This window comes from Panthera pardus, unplaced genomic scaffold (genome assembly GCF_024362965.1).
Source record: "Panthera pardus isolate Hobbes unplaced genomic scaffold, ASM2436296v1 HiC_scaffold_25, whole genome shotgun sequence".
Taxonomy (NCBI): domain Eukaryota; kingdom Metazoa; phylum Chordata; class Mammalia; order Carnivora; family Felidae; genus Panthera; species Panthera pardus.
In genome coordinates, this window is record NW_026526821.1 from 81,621,800 (window position 1) to 81,643,325 (window position 21,526).

The window sequence follows — 21,526 nt, forward strand, 5'->3', positions numbered from 1 at the left end:
GTGAGATCATGATCTGAGCCAAAACCAAGAGTCAGACACTTAACCAGCTAAGCCACCCAGGTGCCCCAGCATATACCCTGTTACACGAAAAGAGGAGAGATTGTCCTGAAAACTTGTTTTTAGAAATTTACAGATTCTTATAAAAAAAGAGGGGGGGTTGGATTTTACAGATTCTAGCCTTACAAAGCTGTCTTAGCAGTTTTGATATTTTTCCCCCAGTAAAGGGGGACTTTTGTGTGGTCTGGTTGATAAATATTAAGAGTTTATCAAGTGTTATTTTAAAATGTGTTAAAACTTTTTGGCAGGCCATTAACCTGGATGATTACCCATTATTAGTAGTGTTTGGTAGAGTATTGATGCAAACTGCTGATTTTTTTTTTTCCTTCTTTATTTCTACCTCCATCCTCAGTGCCTTCGTTTCTTACTCAAAAAGTGTGTTAGATTTTTAACACACGTAGTGGAACATGTAAGATGTTTTCCCCTCTGAGATGGCTGTTTCTCTACTATGCCAATTCAAGGAACTAAGTATGAAAGCTCCCATCCTCTAGTGGTGATAGGCTCAAATACTAAACATACATTGAAGCATGTAGACCCCATCACATTAGATGATGTGTTTTAGGTGTGCAAAATGGTTCGATTCTAATCTAGCTGCATTTCAGGGACGAGAGAAGCAGAGAACTTCTATGCTGCTCCATCATCTTGGCCCTTCCAAGAGTGCCACTCTCTAGATGGTGTGTTTTAGAATTCTCACTTCTCGAAGCACCACCATGGTGTAATGGGTACAAAGGATGTCCTTTTCTGTTTCAGTGTCTGAAACGTCACAAAAGTGTTGGATTCTTAGGGCCTGCATACTATATACTGTTGTGCTTGCCTCTTCCCCACCCCTGGCATTCCAAATTGCTTATGCTTTTGTATAACAGTGATAACTAGGCACTTTAAAACAAATCTGATTTAAAATACAAGGTCTTGGTTCAAAAGTTTGGATTCCAAAGGTACTATTGTAAAACATTTTCCACTACAGTGCTATAAAATTTTCTCTAAACAAAATTTAACAGTAGTTTCTTTTTGTCTTTAGCACTTTCCAAATGACTTGGGTTTTTACTTTGTGCTACATTGATTTTTCTCATGAAGTTTGAGTTGATTCCTCCCCCTCCCCATTAATGGCTAATATGCCTTTTTCAGGGTATGTTAGAACCCACCAAGGAACCATTGAAACCACTATCTGCTGCAGAAAAAATCGCTTCCATTGGTCAGACAAACACCATGTCACCAGAAATGAACACATGTACATCTGACCAATTTCAGGTAAAAATATCTGTGTATTGATACATTTATGCATGTATACACACATACGTCCAGAGTGTTTCCCTTAAGTATAAATTTTAGTTTAAAATATGTAAAAATTTTTACTTCATGATGGACATGATTTTGAGTACTTATTAACATCCCTTGGAATACAATTAACAAACTATCTTTAATTTTTAAAAAAGGCACACTTGAGCACTAGCTGGTTATGTGTAAGTCCTTTAAACCTATCTAGGCCCTAGTTTCTTTACCTATAAAATGAAGACTTTGTGAAGCAGGCATCTCTAAAAACCCCTTACAGCTTGAACATTGTATGATCATAATTACTGACATACCAGTCTGGTAAGTGCTGATTTTCAAAAAAATTGGGAAATGCTACATTGACACCGACTCTTCAAATCTGCTATTGTGTGTTTTTCCTGAAACCTGCAAATTTTATTAAGTAATAAAATTAAGTGTTTATTGCATCAAAAACTGTTGTTTTGAGAGTTTGAATAAAAGTTATTTAAGTTGAAAATAATGTGGCCTTTTACAAAACATTCCAGATTCAGAAGAAAAGAAAGCAGTCTTTCTTATCCTTTACCTCCTTGGCATCATTAAGCACAAATTTTTTTCAGTCTAATATAGTTAATATCAGAGCCTTCCCCCTCACTTTTTTATCTGTGGAAAAATTTGCTTACTCCTCCCACATCGTTAGAAACTGAGTGCTGGTTAAACATTTTTTTTTTTTTAGAAGATTAATATTTTTAAGTGAACATTACCATTTCTAAAACATTCTTGCCATGTTTTTTTTTGTTTTGTTTTGTTTTGTTTACCTTAAATATCATCTTTTACCTTAAATAACATCTTTGTGTTATATCTAACACAAAAGTGTATTTGGACAGCTTTTCCCAAAGTGTGTGTTTCGTTGAACACTAACCCCCAGAGAGGCTCTACTAAAGAAGGGTTCCAGGGGGAAGTAAGTTTGGAAAATTTTTCATACATACCCAATAACCACCCTTGAAGATTCTCAACACACATATTAAGGTCTCTGGAGTATCCTGCAGTAAATAACCCTATTTAATTTTAATTATTTCTTAAATTTACTTGGCCACAGGGACCAAGGGAAAAGGAGTCATAACACCCATTGAACTAGAATTTTGAAGAATATACTGTAGAAAACAGTAACATAAAGCAAAGTCCTACCCTTTCAGCTGTGTTTCAAGGAACATCTGATATTATGGCTGTGTACCACTGTGGTTTATACTTAGCATAGCTTAAACATCCCTTTGAAGCCACTTCATTACTAGCACTGAAATAGTGGGCAAGGAGGCCTGAAACATAAAATGCCTGGCCTTATTGATGGTTGGCAACAGGCAAAGTGGTTTGGGCAAATTTGTCTCCGTAGGTAGAATCTGTCCTTAGTTCTCTTCCTTTAATTGTCCTTACGTTGTTCTCTGGCTCTTAGCTTCCTTCTCAGGCCTGCCCAAAATTACTTCTCCCATAGCACATTCCCACTTCTGCCTTAAGGCAACATTTTTATTCCTACAGTGTGAGGTATTAGGAAACTAACTTGAACTACCTGGTTCAGACTACGTGGCACATTTACTGAAAATGAAGCCATTCTTACTTGAGGCCACTTGTTGCTCGTTTTGCCTGCTGCCTCCTCCTCCTCCTCCTCTTCTCCATCCAGCCACTTCTCTGTGTTGCACCCCATAAACTATTGCTTATTTTATCAGAGTTAGCTGTCACTTGTCATTTTTGCGCCTAGTTGGTTTAGTTGATCTTACATATTATATTCTAGTCACCCCTCATACTTACCATCTTTCTTGTAGAATTCAATTATAAATGACTATAAGTCTTAGATGACTTAATAAAAAACATGTATGTTAATTTAATGGAACTTTTAATGGAAACTAAAGTGTATTAATTTAATGGAGGTTAATCAGGGCTCCATGATAGGTGTTTAGCTGCTGCTGTGTCTATACATATGCATACACCCATATATATATTTATAATCCAAGGACTGCTGTCCCCCTTTCTAGTCAAGTATAGAAGTTCTCAGCAGCATTTAAGCACATCTAACTTCTTTGCTAGAAGATGGAACTTGGTCTCTTGCTAATTATGTAAAAAAAAAAAACAAAACAAAAAACTCTTTTTAATCACATGCTTTTACTCTGTTTAGTGCATACATCTCTTTATTTAAAAAATACACATAAATATTAAGTACCTTTTTTGGGGTTTGTGATCCTCATTAGCTTAAGTTTTTAGGCTTTTTGGGAGCCAATGAAAATATCATCTCCCAATCGAAGTTGTTCAAATTTCTTTTTTTTTTTTTTTTTTATGCTTATTTTTGAGAGAGATGGAAACACAATCTGAAGCAGGCTGTAAGGCTCTGAGCTGTCAGCACAGAGCCCAGTGTGGGGCTCAAACCCACGAACCACGAGATCATGACCTGAGCTGAAGTCAGATGCTTAACCGACTGAGCCATCCAGTTGCCCCTCAAATTTGTTTCTGAATCAAGCCTGAATTAAGCCTCTGTAGGCCTTCATTCTACATGAAGCATGTCAGCATACAGACACTCAAACTGAAGACTTCATACACGTATCAGAAGGCACCTCAGCACACCTTCTGCACTAAATTATATGATCTTTGCTTGGCTCCGTACTCCTGAATATTTTAAATATTTTAGAAACATCTAAAGTACATTGTAAGATTCTCTTTATATAAAACAATATTTCTTACCAATATTCTCTGGCAGGCAGTGTGTGTATTATTTTTACTTTACATTTTGGCCATGCTGTAATACTGTTACATCTTTCCACTAGTCATGATATTTGGAGGAAACAGCCATAGCCTTTAGTACTAGAAGTTCAACAAAATGTGTCAGGAAAGATCTGTTTAATACCTTTTTTTTTTTTTTTTTTTTTTTTTTTTTTTTGGTCAACTATACACCATACCTTCCTTTTATGTTTTTTTATTGGCATCACTAACAGTGACTTCCAAACTTACCAACATTGTATAATTCTCATTACAACTGCCTGCTTTCTGATCTGGCTCAATCTGGGTACCCATTGGATTTTTATTGTTTCTTCCAAATTAGTTTATACCATTGTATCTCTTGTTTAGGAGGTTAATGACTTATTTAACAACTGTTCCTGGTGTTTTTTTCTAGGATACTTTTACCTGAAAAAAACAGCTTGTGGGCAAAAGGCAATAATGATACTTTTGTTGTTTTGGTTTTTTTTTAAATCTTTATTCAGTGAATGTCAAGGTCACATCATTCATGGTGCCATTACTAATTCCCCTATTACTTAGCAAGATCAGTACATTAACCACACTTTATCCACTGCTAATTCGAGTCAGCTCTCTGGCTAGCAGTTATCTAGCTAGTCACTACTAGAAAATTTCCTCTTAGGCTTCTGGATGTGGCTATTTCATTTATGAATTAGAATTTTATTTTTTTAATTTTTTTTAAGTTTATTTTTTAAGAGAGAGTACAAACAGGGGAGGGGCGAGAGAGAAGGAAAGAGAATCCCAAGCAGGCTGTGCACTGTCAGCACAGAGCCCAATATGGGGCTTGAACTCATGAACTGCGAGATCAAGAGTCAGACACTTAACCGACTGAGCCATCCAGGTGCACTGTGAATCAGAATTTTAAAGTTAGAAGAAAGAAAAAAAAAATTGTGTAGCACTGTGCTCTTTTTACATTAAGAGAATATATTTGGAAAGGCTAAATGATGTACCCAAAATCATACATCAGTGGTACAGCTGGGACTAGAACCCAAGTCTCTGGTTTCTAGTTCCCATTGGGTTTTTTTTTTTTTTGGGGGGGGGGGGGGTGGCGGGGGGGTTGCTCTTTTTTTCTTAATCAGTATTCTTTGTCTTTATTAACAAATGACATCCATCTACATAGAAAATCCCAATGAATTTATAAAAACCTAGTAATACCAATAAGTGAATTTAGCAAAATTTCAGGCTGTAAGATCAATATATAGAAATGAACTATATTTCTATATATACTAAAAACAAGTGATTAGGAACAGAAATAAAAAAAACATCTATTACCAAAGCAACAAAACCATGAAATAAGGATAAATCTAAAGGTACTTAATTTTTTTTGTTTAATTTGAAGTTTTTACTTAAGTTCCATTTAGTTAACATATAATGTTTTTGCTCTTTTTATTATTACCTTTCTTAGTGTTTAGTGTCTACAGTAATCATACCTCATTGCTTAAGTTTGTTTTAAAATGCTTCATTCAATGCTTTCTCTTTAAGAAGTCTTCCTTGGCAATGCCATTAGTTAGCTTATAATTGCCAACGTGTCCTGTTTTACTTCTGTCTTATTTCCACTAAATGTTGAGCCATGTTTTAGCACCTCATTGTTATAATATTGGCTGTGTCTTCAAAATGACCTATATCTGGATGAGAATCTAAAATGCCTAGCAAATCATTGAACTATTTCTAAGCATCCGGTTACTTGACATCATTTAGATAAAACATGTTGATGAAAGAGCTTTGCTCCATTTAACCAGAAATTTTGTTATTGCATAAACTTGAGTATTGTCCATCCAGTCACTATTCAATAGGACTAAAGGTTTCAATGATCTCTAAGTAAAATAATAGTTGAATCTGTTGGAATACTTACAGCTTTTTGATGGTTTCTGAGATCAGCTAAAGATCTTTTCTAAATGTTTCACTCTTGCGGGTAGGTTATAAACTAGATTTTCACCAGCATTATTAATTTTATTTGAAAGAATTAAAGATTCACAAGAAGTTGCAAAGATAGTATAGAGGAGATGCTTTGTACCCTTCACCAGTTTCTCCCCCTAATTACATCTTACTAATTATAGTATAATATCAAAACCAGGAATGACTTGATTTCAATGTGTGTGTATAGTTCTATGCCATTTTATCACATGGATAGATACGTGTAACCACCACTGCAATCAAGATACAGAACTCTTCTGTCACCATAAAGAATTCTTTAATAGCCCTCCCCACCCCCAACTATCCCTAACCCCTGGCAACTACTAATATTAGCATTTTGCTTTGTTTATACCTCCCTCCTAAATCTCCAGACCTGCTTTAGGGAAGACTAAATGCTTATAGTAACATGCTTATCATTGGTATCCCAATTATCAAGACAATTGTATTATAATATCATGGAATTAAACTTTCAAAAATAACCAATTCATGCTCCTTTCCTACAGGGAACAAGTCTTTACACAGAAAAAAAAAAAAAATGAGTATAAAGTTGTAATAATATCTACCTTACAATAAAGCATAGTGGTAAGCACTACCAAAAAAAGAGACAGCAACATGTTGGTATCAAGAGTCTTCTAGAACACAGGTTATTTCAGTAACTGTTGTCAATACCACCCCAAAAATAAAAGAAGAAAGAAAACTAAGAATCCCAATTTTTTCTTGTTAAGACTATTCTTAAAGCAATGATCATTTTTAAAATATTTTGTACCACCTTCCATCTCACATGTACTATTTGCTCAATTTATGTGTTTGACAATTAACAAAATCTTAAAACCTAGAATATGCAAACGAGCTCTGAGTATACTTTTAAGTACATTATTTTTAAAATTCTGATACTGATTATAAGTGATTTCTAAGTTTGAGAAGTTGATTTAATTTTTTTTATTTTAAACGTAGTTCCTATTTACTGGCCCATAATTTTCTTTGTAGTTTGGGCAATTGTAAAGAACCAGAGCTCTTGGACTCTAAACTTTCTCATTTTATATATAAAGAGACCAGTTAAATTAAACCACACGTGATCATACAACTAGTTAATTAGCAGTTACTCGGTCTTGGATAATGCAAATCTCCTCCTTTTCAGTATGGTACCTTCTCTATTGCATTAGACCATCTACTGAGAAATTTTAAGTGGCCAGTCATTTAATATTAAGTAGATCACTCCAGTGAAAAAAGTCAGTGATTTTTTTTAATATTTGTATTATAATCTAGCCAGTAGTTTTCAACTGTAACTTGAGAATAGATTGAAATCTTGACATAGAATCAGTCCATAAGTATGTTTGAAAATATAAAAGTAATTCCATTTCTCAGTTTTTCTTAATATCAATAAGCTCTACTGTTTGTCAGTTTTTCAATTTGTTTGTGTTCATATTTTTAGATAATCTTCCGAAACTGTAAATTATCCCAGTTTTGTCTTTAGGTTCTTCATTGCCTAATGATCTTGCTATAATAGTTTTTTGTTTTGTTTTAAGGATTCTTTACGTTGCTACAGCCTGTACTGATTAATTTTGATTTTTTGGTTTTCAACTCTAGGAGTCTCTACCACCCGTCCAGTTTGACTGGAGTAGCAGTGGCCTTACTAACCCTTTAGATGGTACGTCTCTCCGTAGAGCCTCTAGCACCAGAGCTAGAGTTAAGAAAGCTACAAAGTTCAGACAAACTTCTCTCTGCTGATTTCCTTTTTTGTTTGAACATAACTTCTTATTCTTATCTTTGGAAATTCAGGCTTTCTTTCTGAATAGTAATTGCTCAAAAAACAAAAAAACAAAAAAACAGCTGTTACTGTTATTAACAGTATTAATGTCCAAATTCAGGTAGCAGTAGCTAGGTAAAATTTTGATTTCTTTATCTTACGTAAAAAGCTTCTTTATTTTTTACAATATCTAAGTAGTTTAAATGATATTTTAGGTAGGACCAGTTCACTTGAAATCTGTTTCTGTAGTTTTAATTTGTGGAATTTTCTTGGATGCAAAGTCTTGTGGCTAGAGGCTGCTTAAAAAAAGCACAAAGCACAATTACATAACCAAAAACAATGTGCAAATAGATCCATATTTATTGACTCAAAGTAGTTTTCAGATTTAATAATATTTTATAGAGCACTTATTATGCAAATGGAAAATGAATGATTTTCATGATCTTTTTCTAAAATTTATCTCAACGTACTAGTAGGTAGTTGTAGAAATAATTGGTTTCTCTCATGGCTTTAAGAGAAAATCCTAAAAAAGGAATAACTTATTCTAGTAATGTGGGTCTTTCAAATGCTACTTTTCCAGTGTGTTGACACCACAAATTTTAATTGGATCTTAAGATACAATTACCCTTATTCCTTACACTTCATAAGTTATTTGAGCCATTGTCTAATACACTTGTCACTCTATCAGCTTTACCTTGGGCTGGGGGTCCTAGGACATGGAAAGCATCCAATTGAATACAGTGCTGAAGGAAAGCCTGGATGCACCTTTTGCTATTGTCTGGTGTCTTATTCAGTCAAATCATCATGCTTTTTATTAACAAACAACTTCTTTAAAAATGTATACTATTTCTGATTACTGTTTCAGAGTTAAAGGGGAACAGTACAGCTTGAGGTTGCACATCAGGGTAGGGCAGTTATGACATTCCTTCTTAATTTTAATTTAGACCAAGTTAATGTATTGGTGTGTGTCCTGAAACTGACAACTTTGTCACTTTTTAAAAATCATTAATTAGAAACCAACATTACTAACATGGAAGATTGATTTGGGCATGTACAGTGACTTAATGTTGGGTTGAGATTAAAGTATTGTTTCCCTTTAACGGGTACACTTTCCCCTTGGTCTTTCTGGTATGGCTTCGAGTTTTGATTGAAAGAACTGAACTCCTAACTAAAACCTTACTAAGTGTTAAATTATTTACTTTGTACATGAGAAAATGTACATTGGATTAAACTGTTACTTTAGAAATGTCCTTAGTAATGAAAAACTAATACTGTACACATTGTTTTAATGTTGATTTTAAAATATGTAATGACTACTAATTATAACCTGCATGTTCAAGTGTGTGTCTTACCCCTTTTTACACATAACCCCTCCTCCCTTGGCTTACCTTCTGTGTGGCTGCCCACCAACACGGTCACTGAATTTCAAGCTAGTGGAGGTTCCACTCTTCTGAACCTTGATTTCTTTGGGCCCGTGGATGACAGTAGCTCTAGCAGCAGCACCACAATCCCAGGTCAGCAGAGTGTTCAAACCACAATTCTAGTTTAATTACTAAAAAGCATGACCACACCACGTGACTTTCCTATAAACAAGGAAACGAGTAGATTGTATTCTCTCTAATATCTTTCTGATACTTTTCTTTTATCTGTCTATTGTTATTTCCTAGTATCTGATTATAACAACTGACTTCTGTGAAATGTGTCTTAAAGAAAGCTTTCTAAGTGTAATATTCAGAGCTGAAAGTAATTTCTAGGAGTAAAATGGCCCTAATGTCCTTAGTTAAAAGCGGGGTTTGTGGGGTTTTTTTTTTCCTGTAAATGGAAAATGTGATATTTTATATGCTTATTTTTACAAGCATATTCTATAAAGCCATTTGAGAAAATACAGGTTTAGAGATATAAGAATATTTTAGTATACAAAGATGACTTTACGTTGTAGTGCCTGTGATAATAGAACCTTTACAAGTTCTAGCATTCAGTTAGTTGTTTATTACTGCTAAGTGTATAATTAGATTCCAAAATGTTAGTCTAGCACTTAGTTATATATAGGTCCCACATAGAACTATTCTGTAGTTTTCATGTAGCTCTTACATAGAAAGTATTCTGTTAGTTTTCCATGAAGAAAAAAATGTTACAGAAGCTAATAGTAGAAAATAACTGCTATGAGATATTAAAAGCTAGAAATTAAAACTTACTGGAGTGCCTGTTAAATTAATGTTCAGCCCTGCGAAGTTCAGTTTATTGACCAAAGGACTAATGTACTTTGTCATTTTCTAACTGAATAAAAGATTAAAATATAATGGCATTTTTATGTTTACATTTTATTCAATATAATTTTAATGAGTCCCTGTCATCCCACCTTGTGATCTGGTAATCATGCCCATTGATCACCAGACAGCTGTTGGGGTGCTATATAGATGCTGATGCCCAGAATGCATAGCGAGGATCCCTCTCCATCCCCACTAGCAGTCAGTTACACAGCCAGCCTGTGTCCTGAGAATTTGCTGGTTTTGTTCTATTCCACTTGAATATACCACCCTCTTCCAGCAGTTTAGGAACCATGGTGGGAAATGGGGGAGACCATACAAGTCAGATAAGGGTGAGCCTGGAAGCCAGAACATCCTTCTCCAAAATCTGGTTATGGAAAACTGATCCTACTGTAAGGAAGTTCTAAGGCCATTTGGTAGAATGACTGGATTTCTCAAACCTAAGCCCCTGGTTATCATTTTCGTTATTTCTGAGATTTTGTAAGCATATGAAAAACCAATCTGTGTCTGGTTTTGACTTCCAAATGATATTTTACTGTTTACTCAAGTTACTTCTAAATACATTTGAGCTATCAAATGACCTGGGTGAGCCTAATTAGCTGTTTTTAATACTTAATTGGGGGAAGAAAAGACAACCAAAAACTTGTGTATCAGTTTCCTCATTACTGTGTTCCTAAGAATGAAATACCAAGCTCCCATTTTTAATTTGCTCTCAGATTTGTTTTGTCATGAACCATACTGTAATTTACATGAGGTCGCTATTTTTGGACACCTAAAACCTGGTTTAAACTTAATTCTTCGTTACATTTCAAACTCAGTTGAAAACCATTCATAACACAAATAATCTCACCATATAAAGAAGTACAGAAATCACCTGATAACCAGGCTCAGTATACACAACTTTGAGAAGAGCAAGTGGTTTCAGAAGCTTAGAGCTGTAATAGAAGTGAAATTAGCATGCTCAAATGCAGTCCTCATTACTTTGGAACCTTTTAAATAATTTTGTTCCATATTTTCATTAGTATGCTCTAGCTGCTGTGTAAACTTGATTACTATAAATTTGCTTTGGCTTCTTTTTATTGCTATTGGGTTTTGTTAAAACTTACCATCAAGCTACAGGTATCAGCACCTTTCTCAGTATTCCATTTCACCACTTGCTTGCACTTTTTCTGACTTGTTTCTGGGAAAGTCATTTTGTCTTACTTAGCTTGCGATTATTTAATTATTTTGTGTGTGAGAATTAGGAGGTTGGCATAGAACTTGGTTGGCTAGCTTTATAGTTATTTATACTATGCCTCATTAAGGTTCTGTAAAGTAAAAAAAGAAGAAAACAAAAAGAAAAAACAAGCAAACTCTTCCATTAAAAAAATTACTCCAATTTTTAGTGTAGAATAGTTATCTTGTTTTTGAAAAATACATAGTCCTGGTACTTTTCCTTTTTTTTTTTGTGATGGTCATTGTTTTGGGCTGGGGCGGTGGGTGTTGTCTGTCTGTCTCTCTCTCTCTCTCTCTCTCTTTTATTTCCCACTTTATTCTTTGACAGCCAAATGGCCAGTATTTTATAAACCCAACCAAATTTTTACTACCACTTTCCTGTTGCCAGTCGAAATGCAGTTGTTTACTCTGCATTATATATTAGACATCAGCTTAAATTTTGTGGTTACTTGGAATCCAACCTTTCACAGTGGAGGAAGGAGGTACTTTGGGTTCATTTGGTCCCTTACAGGCATCTACAATTATTTAGATTTTAATTGAAACCTACATACTTCTAGAAATACTAATAAAAGGCCTTGTTAAGTATATTTTGAAACTGTACCTTAATGAAATATTAAGAACTTGGGAGAGTCAACAAACATTTTCTATAGCCTTCCTCCCTTGTTGGACATAACTGTGGAAGCTGCTTTTGCTTGTTTGATTTCTGTAAACATCTGAGATCTGTTTTTACATCTGCTAGTCATCTGCAAAGGTGGTTAATAGAAGGCAGTTCCTGATTTTCTTTTCTTACCCTTAAAATATCTTAAAAGGAGGAAACTTATAACATCAGTATTTATGTAACTTTATCTGCTGATCTTCAGAACTTTTTAGGAATAATAAGTAAAAATTGATGAAACTGTAAGATATTCTTCCTTACAATCTGCTTTTCTCTTATTCTGAAACTACTAAACTTTTTATCTCCAGTAACTTGCTGGTACCAAAGAGAGTATAGGATTAATAGGTTTTTTATTTGAGTCTTTATTATCCAACATTTAGCCTGAATCAAAAATATCTAATTGTTCTTTTCAGTGTTTTTATAGTCATTGTTATTTAATATAAATCTATATTCAAGGGAAATATAAAAATATATGTGCATATTTTAGTGAAGTCAGATGGAGAATTTTTATAGACTTTTATAATCTCTCTGACCTCATCTTTATTTTAAATTATTTAAACAAGATCAGATATGAGACCATAGAAATATAATTAACCCTTGAGACAGTTTTCATTTTGTCTAAAAGTTGTGCTTTTATTATATTTTTCTGGGAATATTAACCCTCCTTCTTACCTGAAGAAAAAACAATGTGGTATATAATTTATCATTAGTAATAATTTGATGCTTTGAGTAATGCTTCATGTCCTCATGGTCAGAATATATTTAACTGAGTCATTTACCATGTTTGAGACTTCCTGTTAGCTTCCAAATCTTTTGGTGAGGAGTAAAGTAATGGAGAAAAGATGGTTGGAGAGGGAGAGGGAAGTTCCAAAATGAGGTTAATCAGTACATTTGAACATTGAAATGTCATGTAACAAACGTGAACTCTATGAAACATGGATAACTTTTATCGCTAACTAATCTAAAATTGAGGGAGTTTTCCATAGCAGATAGAAATTTTAGAAATAATTGCGTGATAGCCACTACCTAAATGTTAGATTAAGGCTAAAGTACTTTCCTACTTCATAAAAACTCTGAAACATGGAATCTCTAATGTAAAAAATAAATTCAATACTACAGTAGTCTAAAGATGTGCTATGCTTGGAAAAGACTCAGATGTTTACAGAATAATTGCCTTTTGCATCTTGGACTGTAGCTAATTGAGTAACCTATTGCAGCTTGCCATCACTGACTATCATTTTATACTATAAGGTGTGGATCCAGAGTTGTATGAGTTAACAACTTCTAAGCTGGAAATCTCCACCTCAAGCCTCAAAGTGACTGATGCATTTGCAAGACTCATGTCCACAGTAGAGAAGACAAGCACATCTACCAGGTAAACAGCTAGGGTTCATTACACCCTATTTTGAATTCTGTGTTTAACAAAACTGCCTAAATGGGAAAGCGAATAAGTTGACAGTATTTCAATATTAAATGTGTATTAAAATTCGTGTTGTATTTATAAAAATCAATAGATGCCTAATTCCAGAAAACAGTTATCAAGCTATGTTTAATATGAACTTTATTAGAGCAGGGCTATTTCATAAGAGCCTGGAAAGGGCTGACAGATATGTTTTTCTCTTTTTTATTCCACCCTCCAAACTTCAGAGAGGAGAATTCTAATTAAGTATTGAGACCATAAGCCATTGTAGAAATAGTCCCTCTTTCTCTTCATAACCATTGAGATGATCGTCTGTGGGAACCCACTTTCACACTCCCAGAGTCATTTAGGTTCATCTTTTGAGTCCTGGCTTAAGATGGAGTAGGGGATGCTACTATTTTATTTTCTTCATTTTTCCTGATATGCAGCACCTCTGATTTGGGATGTGAAGGCTTGCTTTGCCAGGCTTTCTGGGAGGCCAGGGGCGTGGCCTTTAGAAAAGCAGTTCTCTCTCAGTGTCGGAACCAGATAGAAGGATTGTCGCTTGGGCCTTGTGTTTAGGATTCAGGAAACCTTTAGGTTTACACAATTTAGCGCTGGAATAATAAGCCATTGCTTCGACATGTGAGCCGTAAGAATAGGCCAGTTCCTAATAAGAAGTAGTCATTGCGAACCAGGAAATCACTACTGCAAGAGCAAATTCTGGTTGATAGGCATACTGACTCTGCTGTCCCAAATCCATTCTTCATCAGCATCTTCAAGTGGAAATCTTCTGTTAGCTGCCCACTTTGGCAGAAGTATTATAACCCTTAGTCCTAAATAAAAACGTTCCTCTTGTCAGGTTCAGATTTATCTTTTGAATCAGTTCTTCTATAGAAAAGCATCCATTTAAAAAGCCTTTTTGGGGGGTTCTTGGGTGGCTCAGTCTGTTAAGCATCTGACTCTTGATTTCAGCTCAGGTCATGATCTCAAGGTCATGAGATTCAGCCTTGCATCAGGCTCCCCACCCAGCATGGAGATTCTCTCTGTCTGTCTCCTTCTCTCTACTGCTTACTCTAAAAAAAAAAAAAAAAAAAAAAAAAAAAAAAAAAAAATATATATATATATATATATATATATATATACACACACACACACACACACACACACATCTATATATAGGTATATATATATACACATATGGGTGCGTGTGTATATATATATATCTCCTTTTTTTCTTGCGAATAATAAATGCTTACCTGTCTTAAAACTTTGGCTTGAGTTTATCACATTGCCTTTCAAACTGTATTTTGTGCTTAAATATCCATTCATTCAAATAGATATTTTTTATTACTGATATTTATAATTATATAAGAGCATTATTTTAATTGTGGATACCCTTAGCTTTTCCCTAAAATAAACTTACAGCATGCACGCACGTTTCCTTTCATCCACAGATTTTCTCTATTCTCATTGTTCCTATTTCTTTGTAGTAATGCCTCCTGACACTGTTAAAGCCTCCTGTTAAGTGAACCTACTTGTAAATGAAGCCTCTCTGGATTCTTTTTGCTTGCTTTCTAATTTTTTCTTTTCTCAAAGCATATTTACAAGTCAAAATTCTTCTCATACAAATCTCGTCCATTATTTCTTCTATATATGTTAGCCAAATGCTACCTTTGACTTAAAAAAAAAAAAAATACTGATGCTTTTATTGTTTGGGCTTTCCCCTGCTTATTTTTAGGACAGTCTTTTCTAAGGACAGTCCTACTGTTTCCTTACCTTTTTTTCTCTGCAATCTCAATGAACTATAGTAGAGTCCCAGTGATCAGAATTCTGTCTTTGTGCCATTAGGAGGAGCTCTAAACCACATTTTTAACTTGCTTGCTCTTCTTTTTAACTCATCCTTGAAACATCCCTTGTACACCAGGGAACTTTTTTAACTCTTATTACTTTTAAGAAGTTATTTTCATTATTTCCCTTATTCTGTACCATTATGGAATGAACTAAAACTATCATGTGTATCCTAAGGTTAGTGTTGTAACATTGAGAGCATTGAATTGCTCTCTAGTATCTATCCAGCTTCATGTTTAATACACAACAAATTGAGGGGTGCCTGGGTGGCTCAGTCAGTTAAGCATCCAATTTTGGCTCAGGTCATGATTTTGTGGTTCATAGGTTCGAGTCCCGTCCCCCCTCCACCCCGTCTGTACTGACAGCTCAGAGCCTGGAGCCTGCTTCAGATTCTATGTCTCCCTCTCTCTCTGCCCCTTCCCCGCTTGCTGTCCGTCTCTCAAAAATAAATAAACATTAAAAAAAAAATTTCAGCAAATTGAGAAGAAAAGGAGTTGCCAGCTTTGTATTCCTCAACTTTGAGGATTTAGTTATTTGAAAATGGTAAGAAATGCAAATATTGACAAGTCTTACAATTAGAAGGTAATCCTGTAAGATGTCCTCATGAATGATTCCCATTCGTACAGGGAAAAGAAAAGGGGATGGCAGGTATCATTTCAGAAAATTTCGGAGTCTTTGTTGTTTTACGTTTTTTCTTTTTGTTTTTGAATAAAATAAACTACAGGAAGTAAAGCTCAGCAAAACCTTCTTGGCTATTGACAGTACACAGAAGATAGAGTGACTATAAGGCACGAGAGGGTTAAGAAACTGTGGTACATGTAGAGGAATTTGATGTGTAACAAACAGCATTCTCTTTTTTAAGTGGTTTTGCATATGTAAGAAAAAAGTGACTTTTCACTTTTTAAAGAAATACGAGTTCTTAGTTTTAAAACAGTTCCATCTTCTTGCTCACCTTTTCTAATATAGAGAAAAATTTCTCCCTTATCTGAATCAGTGGGTGGCCACCTAGCTAGTAGCCACAGACCTCTAACTCAGGTTTATAGAAGCCAAACTAGTTGCCAAAAGGGGTACATACATCTTTTTTCTTTTTAATCTTTTAATTGAGATAGCCACATACCATAAAATCCATTGGTTTTTAGTGTGTTCACAGCATGGCACAACCGTTGCCACTGTCTAATTCCAGAACATATTTTTCACCCCAGAGAGAAACTCCATACTCATTAGCAGTTACTCCCTATCTGCCACTTTTCCCAGCCCCTGACATCCACTAATCTGCCTTCTGTCTCCAGGAATTTGCCTCTTCTGATTCTTTCGTATAAATGGACTCCTAGAGTATGTGACATTTTGTATCTGGTTGCTTTCATTGAACATGTTTTCAAGTTCAGCCATGCTGTTGTGTGTATCAGTACTTTTCATTCCTTTTTATAGCTGCATAATATTCCTTTGTGTGATTACACCACATTTTCTTTATCCATTAATCAATTGATAGATACTTGGGCTGTTTCACTTTTCAACTATTCTGAGTAATGCTGCTGTGAGCATTCGTGTCCAAGTTCTAGTGTGGACAGATGTTTTCAATTTTCTTGGGAGTGGAACTGCCGAGTCATATGTTTAACTTTTTGAGGAACTGCCTAACTATTTTCCGTAGTAGTGGCACCATCTTACATTCCTTCCGGTAATATATAAGAATTCTAGTTTCGCTGCATTCTCACTGACTTTGTGATGATAGCCATCCCAGAAACCATTGCCTACTTCAAGGTCAGAAAGATTTATACCTAGGGTTTTTTCTGAGTTTCGTACCTTCAACTCTTAACATTTGGGCCTTTGATTCATTTTGATTTAATATTTGAATGTGGTGTGAGATAGGAGTCCAGCTTCATTCTTTTACATGTGGATAGCCCATACTGATGAGAAGACTGTTTTTCACCCTATTGATGGTCTTGGCACCCTTGTTGAGTTTGTTTCTAGACTCTCAGTTGCATTCCACTGACAAAAGGGTAAATCTTAGCTAAAGAATATAAATCAAAATTAGGTCACTGCTTTTGGACTTGAAAAAAGTTCGTGATACAACTTTTATTTTCAAATTCTCAAGCATTTTCTTCCTATATGCTAAAAAATAAAACTAGATCACATCAGTGCACATTGAGTACAGATGAATACACAGACTATGAACTCTGTAAACTTTGTTCAATTTCCTGTTGCCTCCGAGGAGTGCCTCTGAAGTAAGGCTATTGGTAAAAAGCCTGGAGTCATCTTTACCAACCATTTCTTGGGTGGAAGCTTCTACTTTGCTTTCCTTTCCCACTCCCCAACTGCGCTCCACGAAGGAGAAAGTCCATTTAGGTATAATTTTGTCTGTTCCTGTTTTTGACAACCATTTATCGTTACAGAAGCAGTAAGGTAAGGTAGATTATATAGAAAGTTAGAAAATGCATACAAAAAGTTAAAACTTAGTTTCACGTTCTTACCACTCAGGTCGTCGGTATAACTCCTTCTTTCAGATAGTGTATTCTTTCAGATAATTTTCTATGGAAACATATACGTATGTGTGGTGTTTTAACCAAAAGTGAGGTTTTCTAGTCCATACTGAATTGAACCTACCCTTGCAGTCTCTGATCTCCATCTGTCCACTTCATATTTTTATTCCATATGATACCATGGCTATATTCAGATATCCCCTCAATTGAATATTGGTTTTAACAAAGCAGAGAATGATTATACCTGGCCATTATGGCTCCCAAATCTCCTTTAATATGGTTTATCTACCACCATCCCTTTTGTTTGTTTTCAGTTTTAACACTAGCTTATTAAAAAGATCAGTCTAGGTGTCCTGTAGAATGTCTCAACTTCTGCATTTTATCTGTTGGCTTCCTTCAAGTAGTATTTAATATTTTTCTCTATTCCCCTTATTTCCTGTAAGCTTTAGAAATGATATCCACAAATTACTGTATTATACTATATGAACTCAGGTAAAGCGTTTTGACTGGTAAACGGCACAGGTGTTGAACCACATCAGAAGATGCGTAATATCTAGTTGACTCCATCATTAGTGATGCTAAGATTGAGGGTTGGTGAGAGGCTGGCCTTTTCCATTATGCACTTCCAGTCTTTCACTTTGAGACTAAAAATGAACTATCCTGGGGGTGGGGTGCACCTGGGTGCTCAGTTGAGCATCCAACTCTTGATTTCAGTTCAGATCATGATCTCGCAGTTGTGGGATCGAGCCCCATGTCAGGCTCTGCACTGGGTGTAGAGCCTGTTTGGGATTCTCTCTCTCCCTCTCTCTGCCACTCCCACTCATACACACACACTCAAAATAAATTAACATTTAAAAAAGATGAACTATCTGGTTTTTCTTCACCAGATATCCACCTAAGAATTTTGCTGTCGTTTAAATGCAATTAAAAATGTAGATTTTGGGGCACCTGGGTGGTTCAGTCAGTTAAGCATCAGATTTTGGCTCATGTCATGATCTCACCATCGGTGAGTTCAAGCCCCACATTGGGCTCTCTGCTGACAGCTCAGAGCCTGGAACCCAGTTTGTGCTGTGTCTCCCTCCCTCTCAGCACCTCTCCCGCTCATACTCTTTCTCTCCTTCAAAAATAGACATTTTTTAAAAGTGTAGATTTTAATCAGAAAATACTAGATTGCTATTCCATTCTTCTGAGAAACCCTAGAACTGAGTATTGGTTGATCTGATGGTTTCAGTGTGCTTGAAGCTCGACCCCCTATTGAAGAACTTTGGTCCTAAAATTCTGATGTTTGATTTTTCAGTCATTCTATTAAGTCTTTTAATTTCAGCCTGATTTCAAAAGTGATTAACAGAAAAGTCTAGGTATGAAATAAAGGCCTGTATCTTTCTTGTCTTGCTTCATCTCCTGACTTCTGTTCCCCGTCCCAAAGAACATATTTAGGTGGAAGAAATAACTTGTCACACCTAATATAGTACCAACTATCCTTTACCATAAAAGAAAATTGGGCTTTTTAGAGTCAACAATTTAAAAATGAACTTTGGCCTAAAATTAATATCTCTATGACTACAACTATTCTTTCAATGTATTTAATGTCCTGGAAAAAATAAAGGTTGGCTTAGAATCACGTGCTCAATTTGAGCCACGTTTGAGGCTCACTTGCGTTTCTGCACCTCACCAGCTGGGAGGCCCCGAGTCAAAAAGAGTTCTTCCTGTGTTAGGCACTAACCCTCTCACCTCTAGTAGCAGGGGTCAGTGTAATAAAATGTCCTCCATCTACAGTACCCATAGGATTTGGAGATTCCCCCTCTCCCCAAGTATGTCCTGCCATTCTCCGCGTCTGTGGAGTATGTCCATTGTCCATGTCCACAACTGGCTCCCGTGCTGCTTTGGGACCTGCTCTGTCTGTCCCGGTGGGGCTGAAACTGGGTGTTTTTGAGGTGAAGGCTTTCTCTCCTGGAATTCCCCATGGGGGATTAAGAAAGCCTGAGGTTAAAATGACTTACAAGGTCTTGTGCCAGACATACTTTGTTTTATGTTGAAGTAATTTTGGTAGTTTCGCAGGGGGTCAGGGGGAAATCCAGTTGGGTGAAGTTTTATTAGGGCTCTGGCATTATATTTCAGCTTAGTAACATCTTAAAAGGGTGCCTGGGCAGTAGATGCTTCCAGCCTTAAGCAAATCTGTGGGCCGTGCGTAGGTCCGTGTGAATATCTACAGGGACGTGCCTGGCTGCAATGGGCATACATAAGAAGGGCGTCCGTCTTTGTGAGCAACTCGGCAGCTGGCGGAGGAAGCACACAGCACAAAGCTGTTAGGAAGTTCGGGACCTGATAGAGGAAGTCCCCACAGATCGCTGTCTGCCTTGGGAGTGGATTTTCTCCCATTTGACCTACAGCAAAGTCGCATCAACACACTTCTCTGTTTTCATTTGTCAATAGGAAACCGAAAAGAGAAGAGCACCTAAGTGAAGAAGCCATCAAGGTGATCGCTAGCCTTCCTGACTTAACGTTCATGCATGCCAAGGTGTTGATGTTCCCAGCCACGTTAACACCTTCCACAAGGTCCCAAGAGAAAGCAGACTGATAACCGATGTGAATTGGACACTTTCAATTGCTTTTCCTTTCCTCCAGCCCTTCCCTACTATCAAAAGCATACCTGCTCTAATTAAAAAAAAAAAAAAAAAAAAAATTCAGCTGATTTGTTGGTAAGCCGCACTAGAAAGGTATACATAGTAATGTATATTTATTTACATACTGAAGTCCTAAATTTATATTAGAAAAAATGTAAATAATCGGGGGTGAACATTTTTGAAGATTTATTCTTTTTGTGTTGCTGGGGTGTATACATTTATGTCTTTGTGAAATACACTGGTGGTGTCCTTCTTACAAAACTTTTGAAATAAAAAAAAATTAAAAACTCAAATCTCCACTGTCTGTGAAATCCCCTTCAGTCTTTTCAGATTGCATTGAATGTTCTATTAATTTTTCATATCATATGTTGAATTACTTTTGCTATCATAAATAAGCTCCAAAGTGTCCATTTAATTTTTTTTTTTTCTTTCCAATTTTACGTGTGGTGGGTTTGTTTCAGATCTGGCTTTTGTTAACATTTTTGCGCTTTTTTTTTTTTTTTTTTTTTAATCTTTTCAATCTGGCATATTGCTATTTGACCTTTTGCGAGGTACTTAATTGACTGCTGTTTTGTTGTAGGGTATGGATCATTGTCAGAACTTGATTGGAGGGGTTTAAAGAGATTGTGTCTGTTTTAAATCAGTTTGGTTGGAGAAGGACCAAATTATATGAATGTCTTACAATGAAATTTACTTGTTTTAATGATTTTGTTTTATCGTACCACTATTTTTTGAGGATTTTGCACAGTGTAAAATGACATAATCATAGATTGCTATGGTTTAGGCTGTATATACAGTAAAAACTATGGGTTTTAAATGTTTGGGGAAATTCCTATGGAAAAAAGAAAGACATGTAGAGGAACCTCTAACAAGGTGAATGTGCATGCCCAGGTCTTTTGAGATTTCAGTGTGTAAATTTCCTTTTAGCTTACACAAAAATAAAATAATTTAAAAGAAATTTAGCATTGTGTTTTTGTACTTTGGTATCTGAGGGAAAATGTAATGAGTTTGGATATGAAATTTTATTCCATGTTAATGTATTTCAATCCAGAGGAAATCATTTGGTAGGGCTTCCGCTTTTTGAAACCAGAAGGAATTAGAATCTGGCCCACAGGAACTGGGTCAGTACTAAGCTGAGCTGTTTTTATGTAGAACATGAGATCATAAAAGAAATTCCCATGATTCACTATAATATATCTTCAACAGAATTGGCAAGGTTAAATAAGGATTTATAGGGAATTTTTTTCTTTTCTAGGAAATACATGCTTGATGATGATGTGAGCAGAAAATTCCTAAA

The 21,526-nt window shown here is 35.6% G+C and overlaps 1 protein-coding gene across 4 annotated transcripts in view; it reads left to right on the plus strand.

The window, feature by feature from the left end:
* The window catches only part of AFTPH (aftiphilin), a 66,829-nt gene extending 45,642 nt beyond the window's left edge, over positions 1 to 21,187 (plus strand). For 2 of the 4 annotated variants that reach the window (XM_019436747.2, XM_019436833.2), the window contains exons 6-10: positions 1,183 to 1,305; positions 7,582 to 7,642; positions 9,172 to 9,255; positions 13,130 to 13,253; positions 20,039 to 21,187. In XM_019436747.2, the coding sequence (XP_019292292.2) occupies positions 1,183 to 1,305; positions 7,582 to 7,642; positions 9,172 to 9,255; positions 13,130 to 13,253; positions 20,039 to 20,183 (537 nt within the window). In that variant the 3' untranslated portion in view covers positions 20,184 to 21,187. The remainder of the gene's footprint in view (positions 1 to 1,182; positions 1,306 to 7,581; positions 7,643 to 9,171; positions 9,256 to 13,129; positions 13,254 to 20,038) is intronic. The other 2 variants (XM_019436909.2, XR_002076639.2) reach the window with 2 other exon arrangements.
* The last annotated feature ends 339 nt before the right edge of the window (positions 21,188 to 21,526 follow it).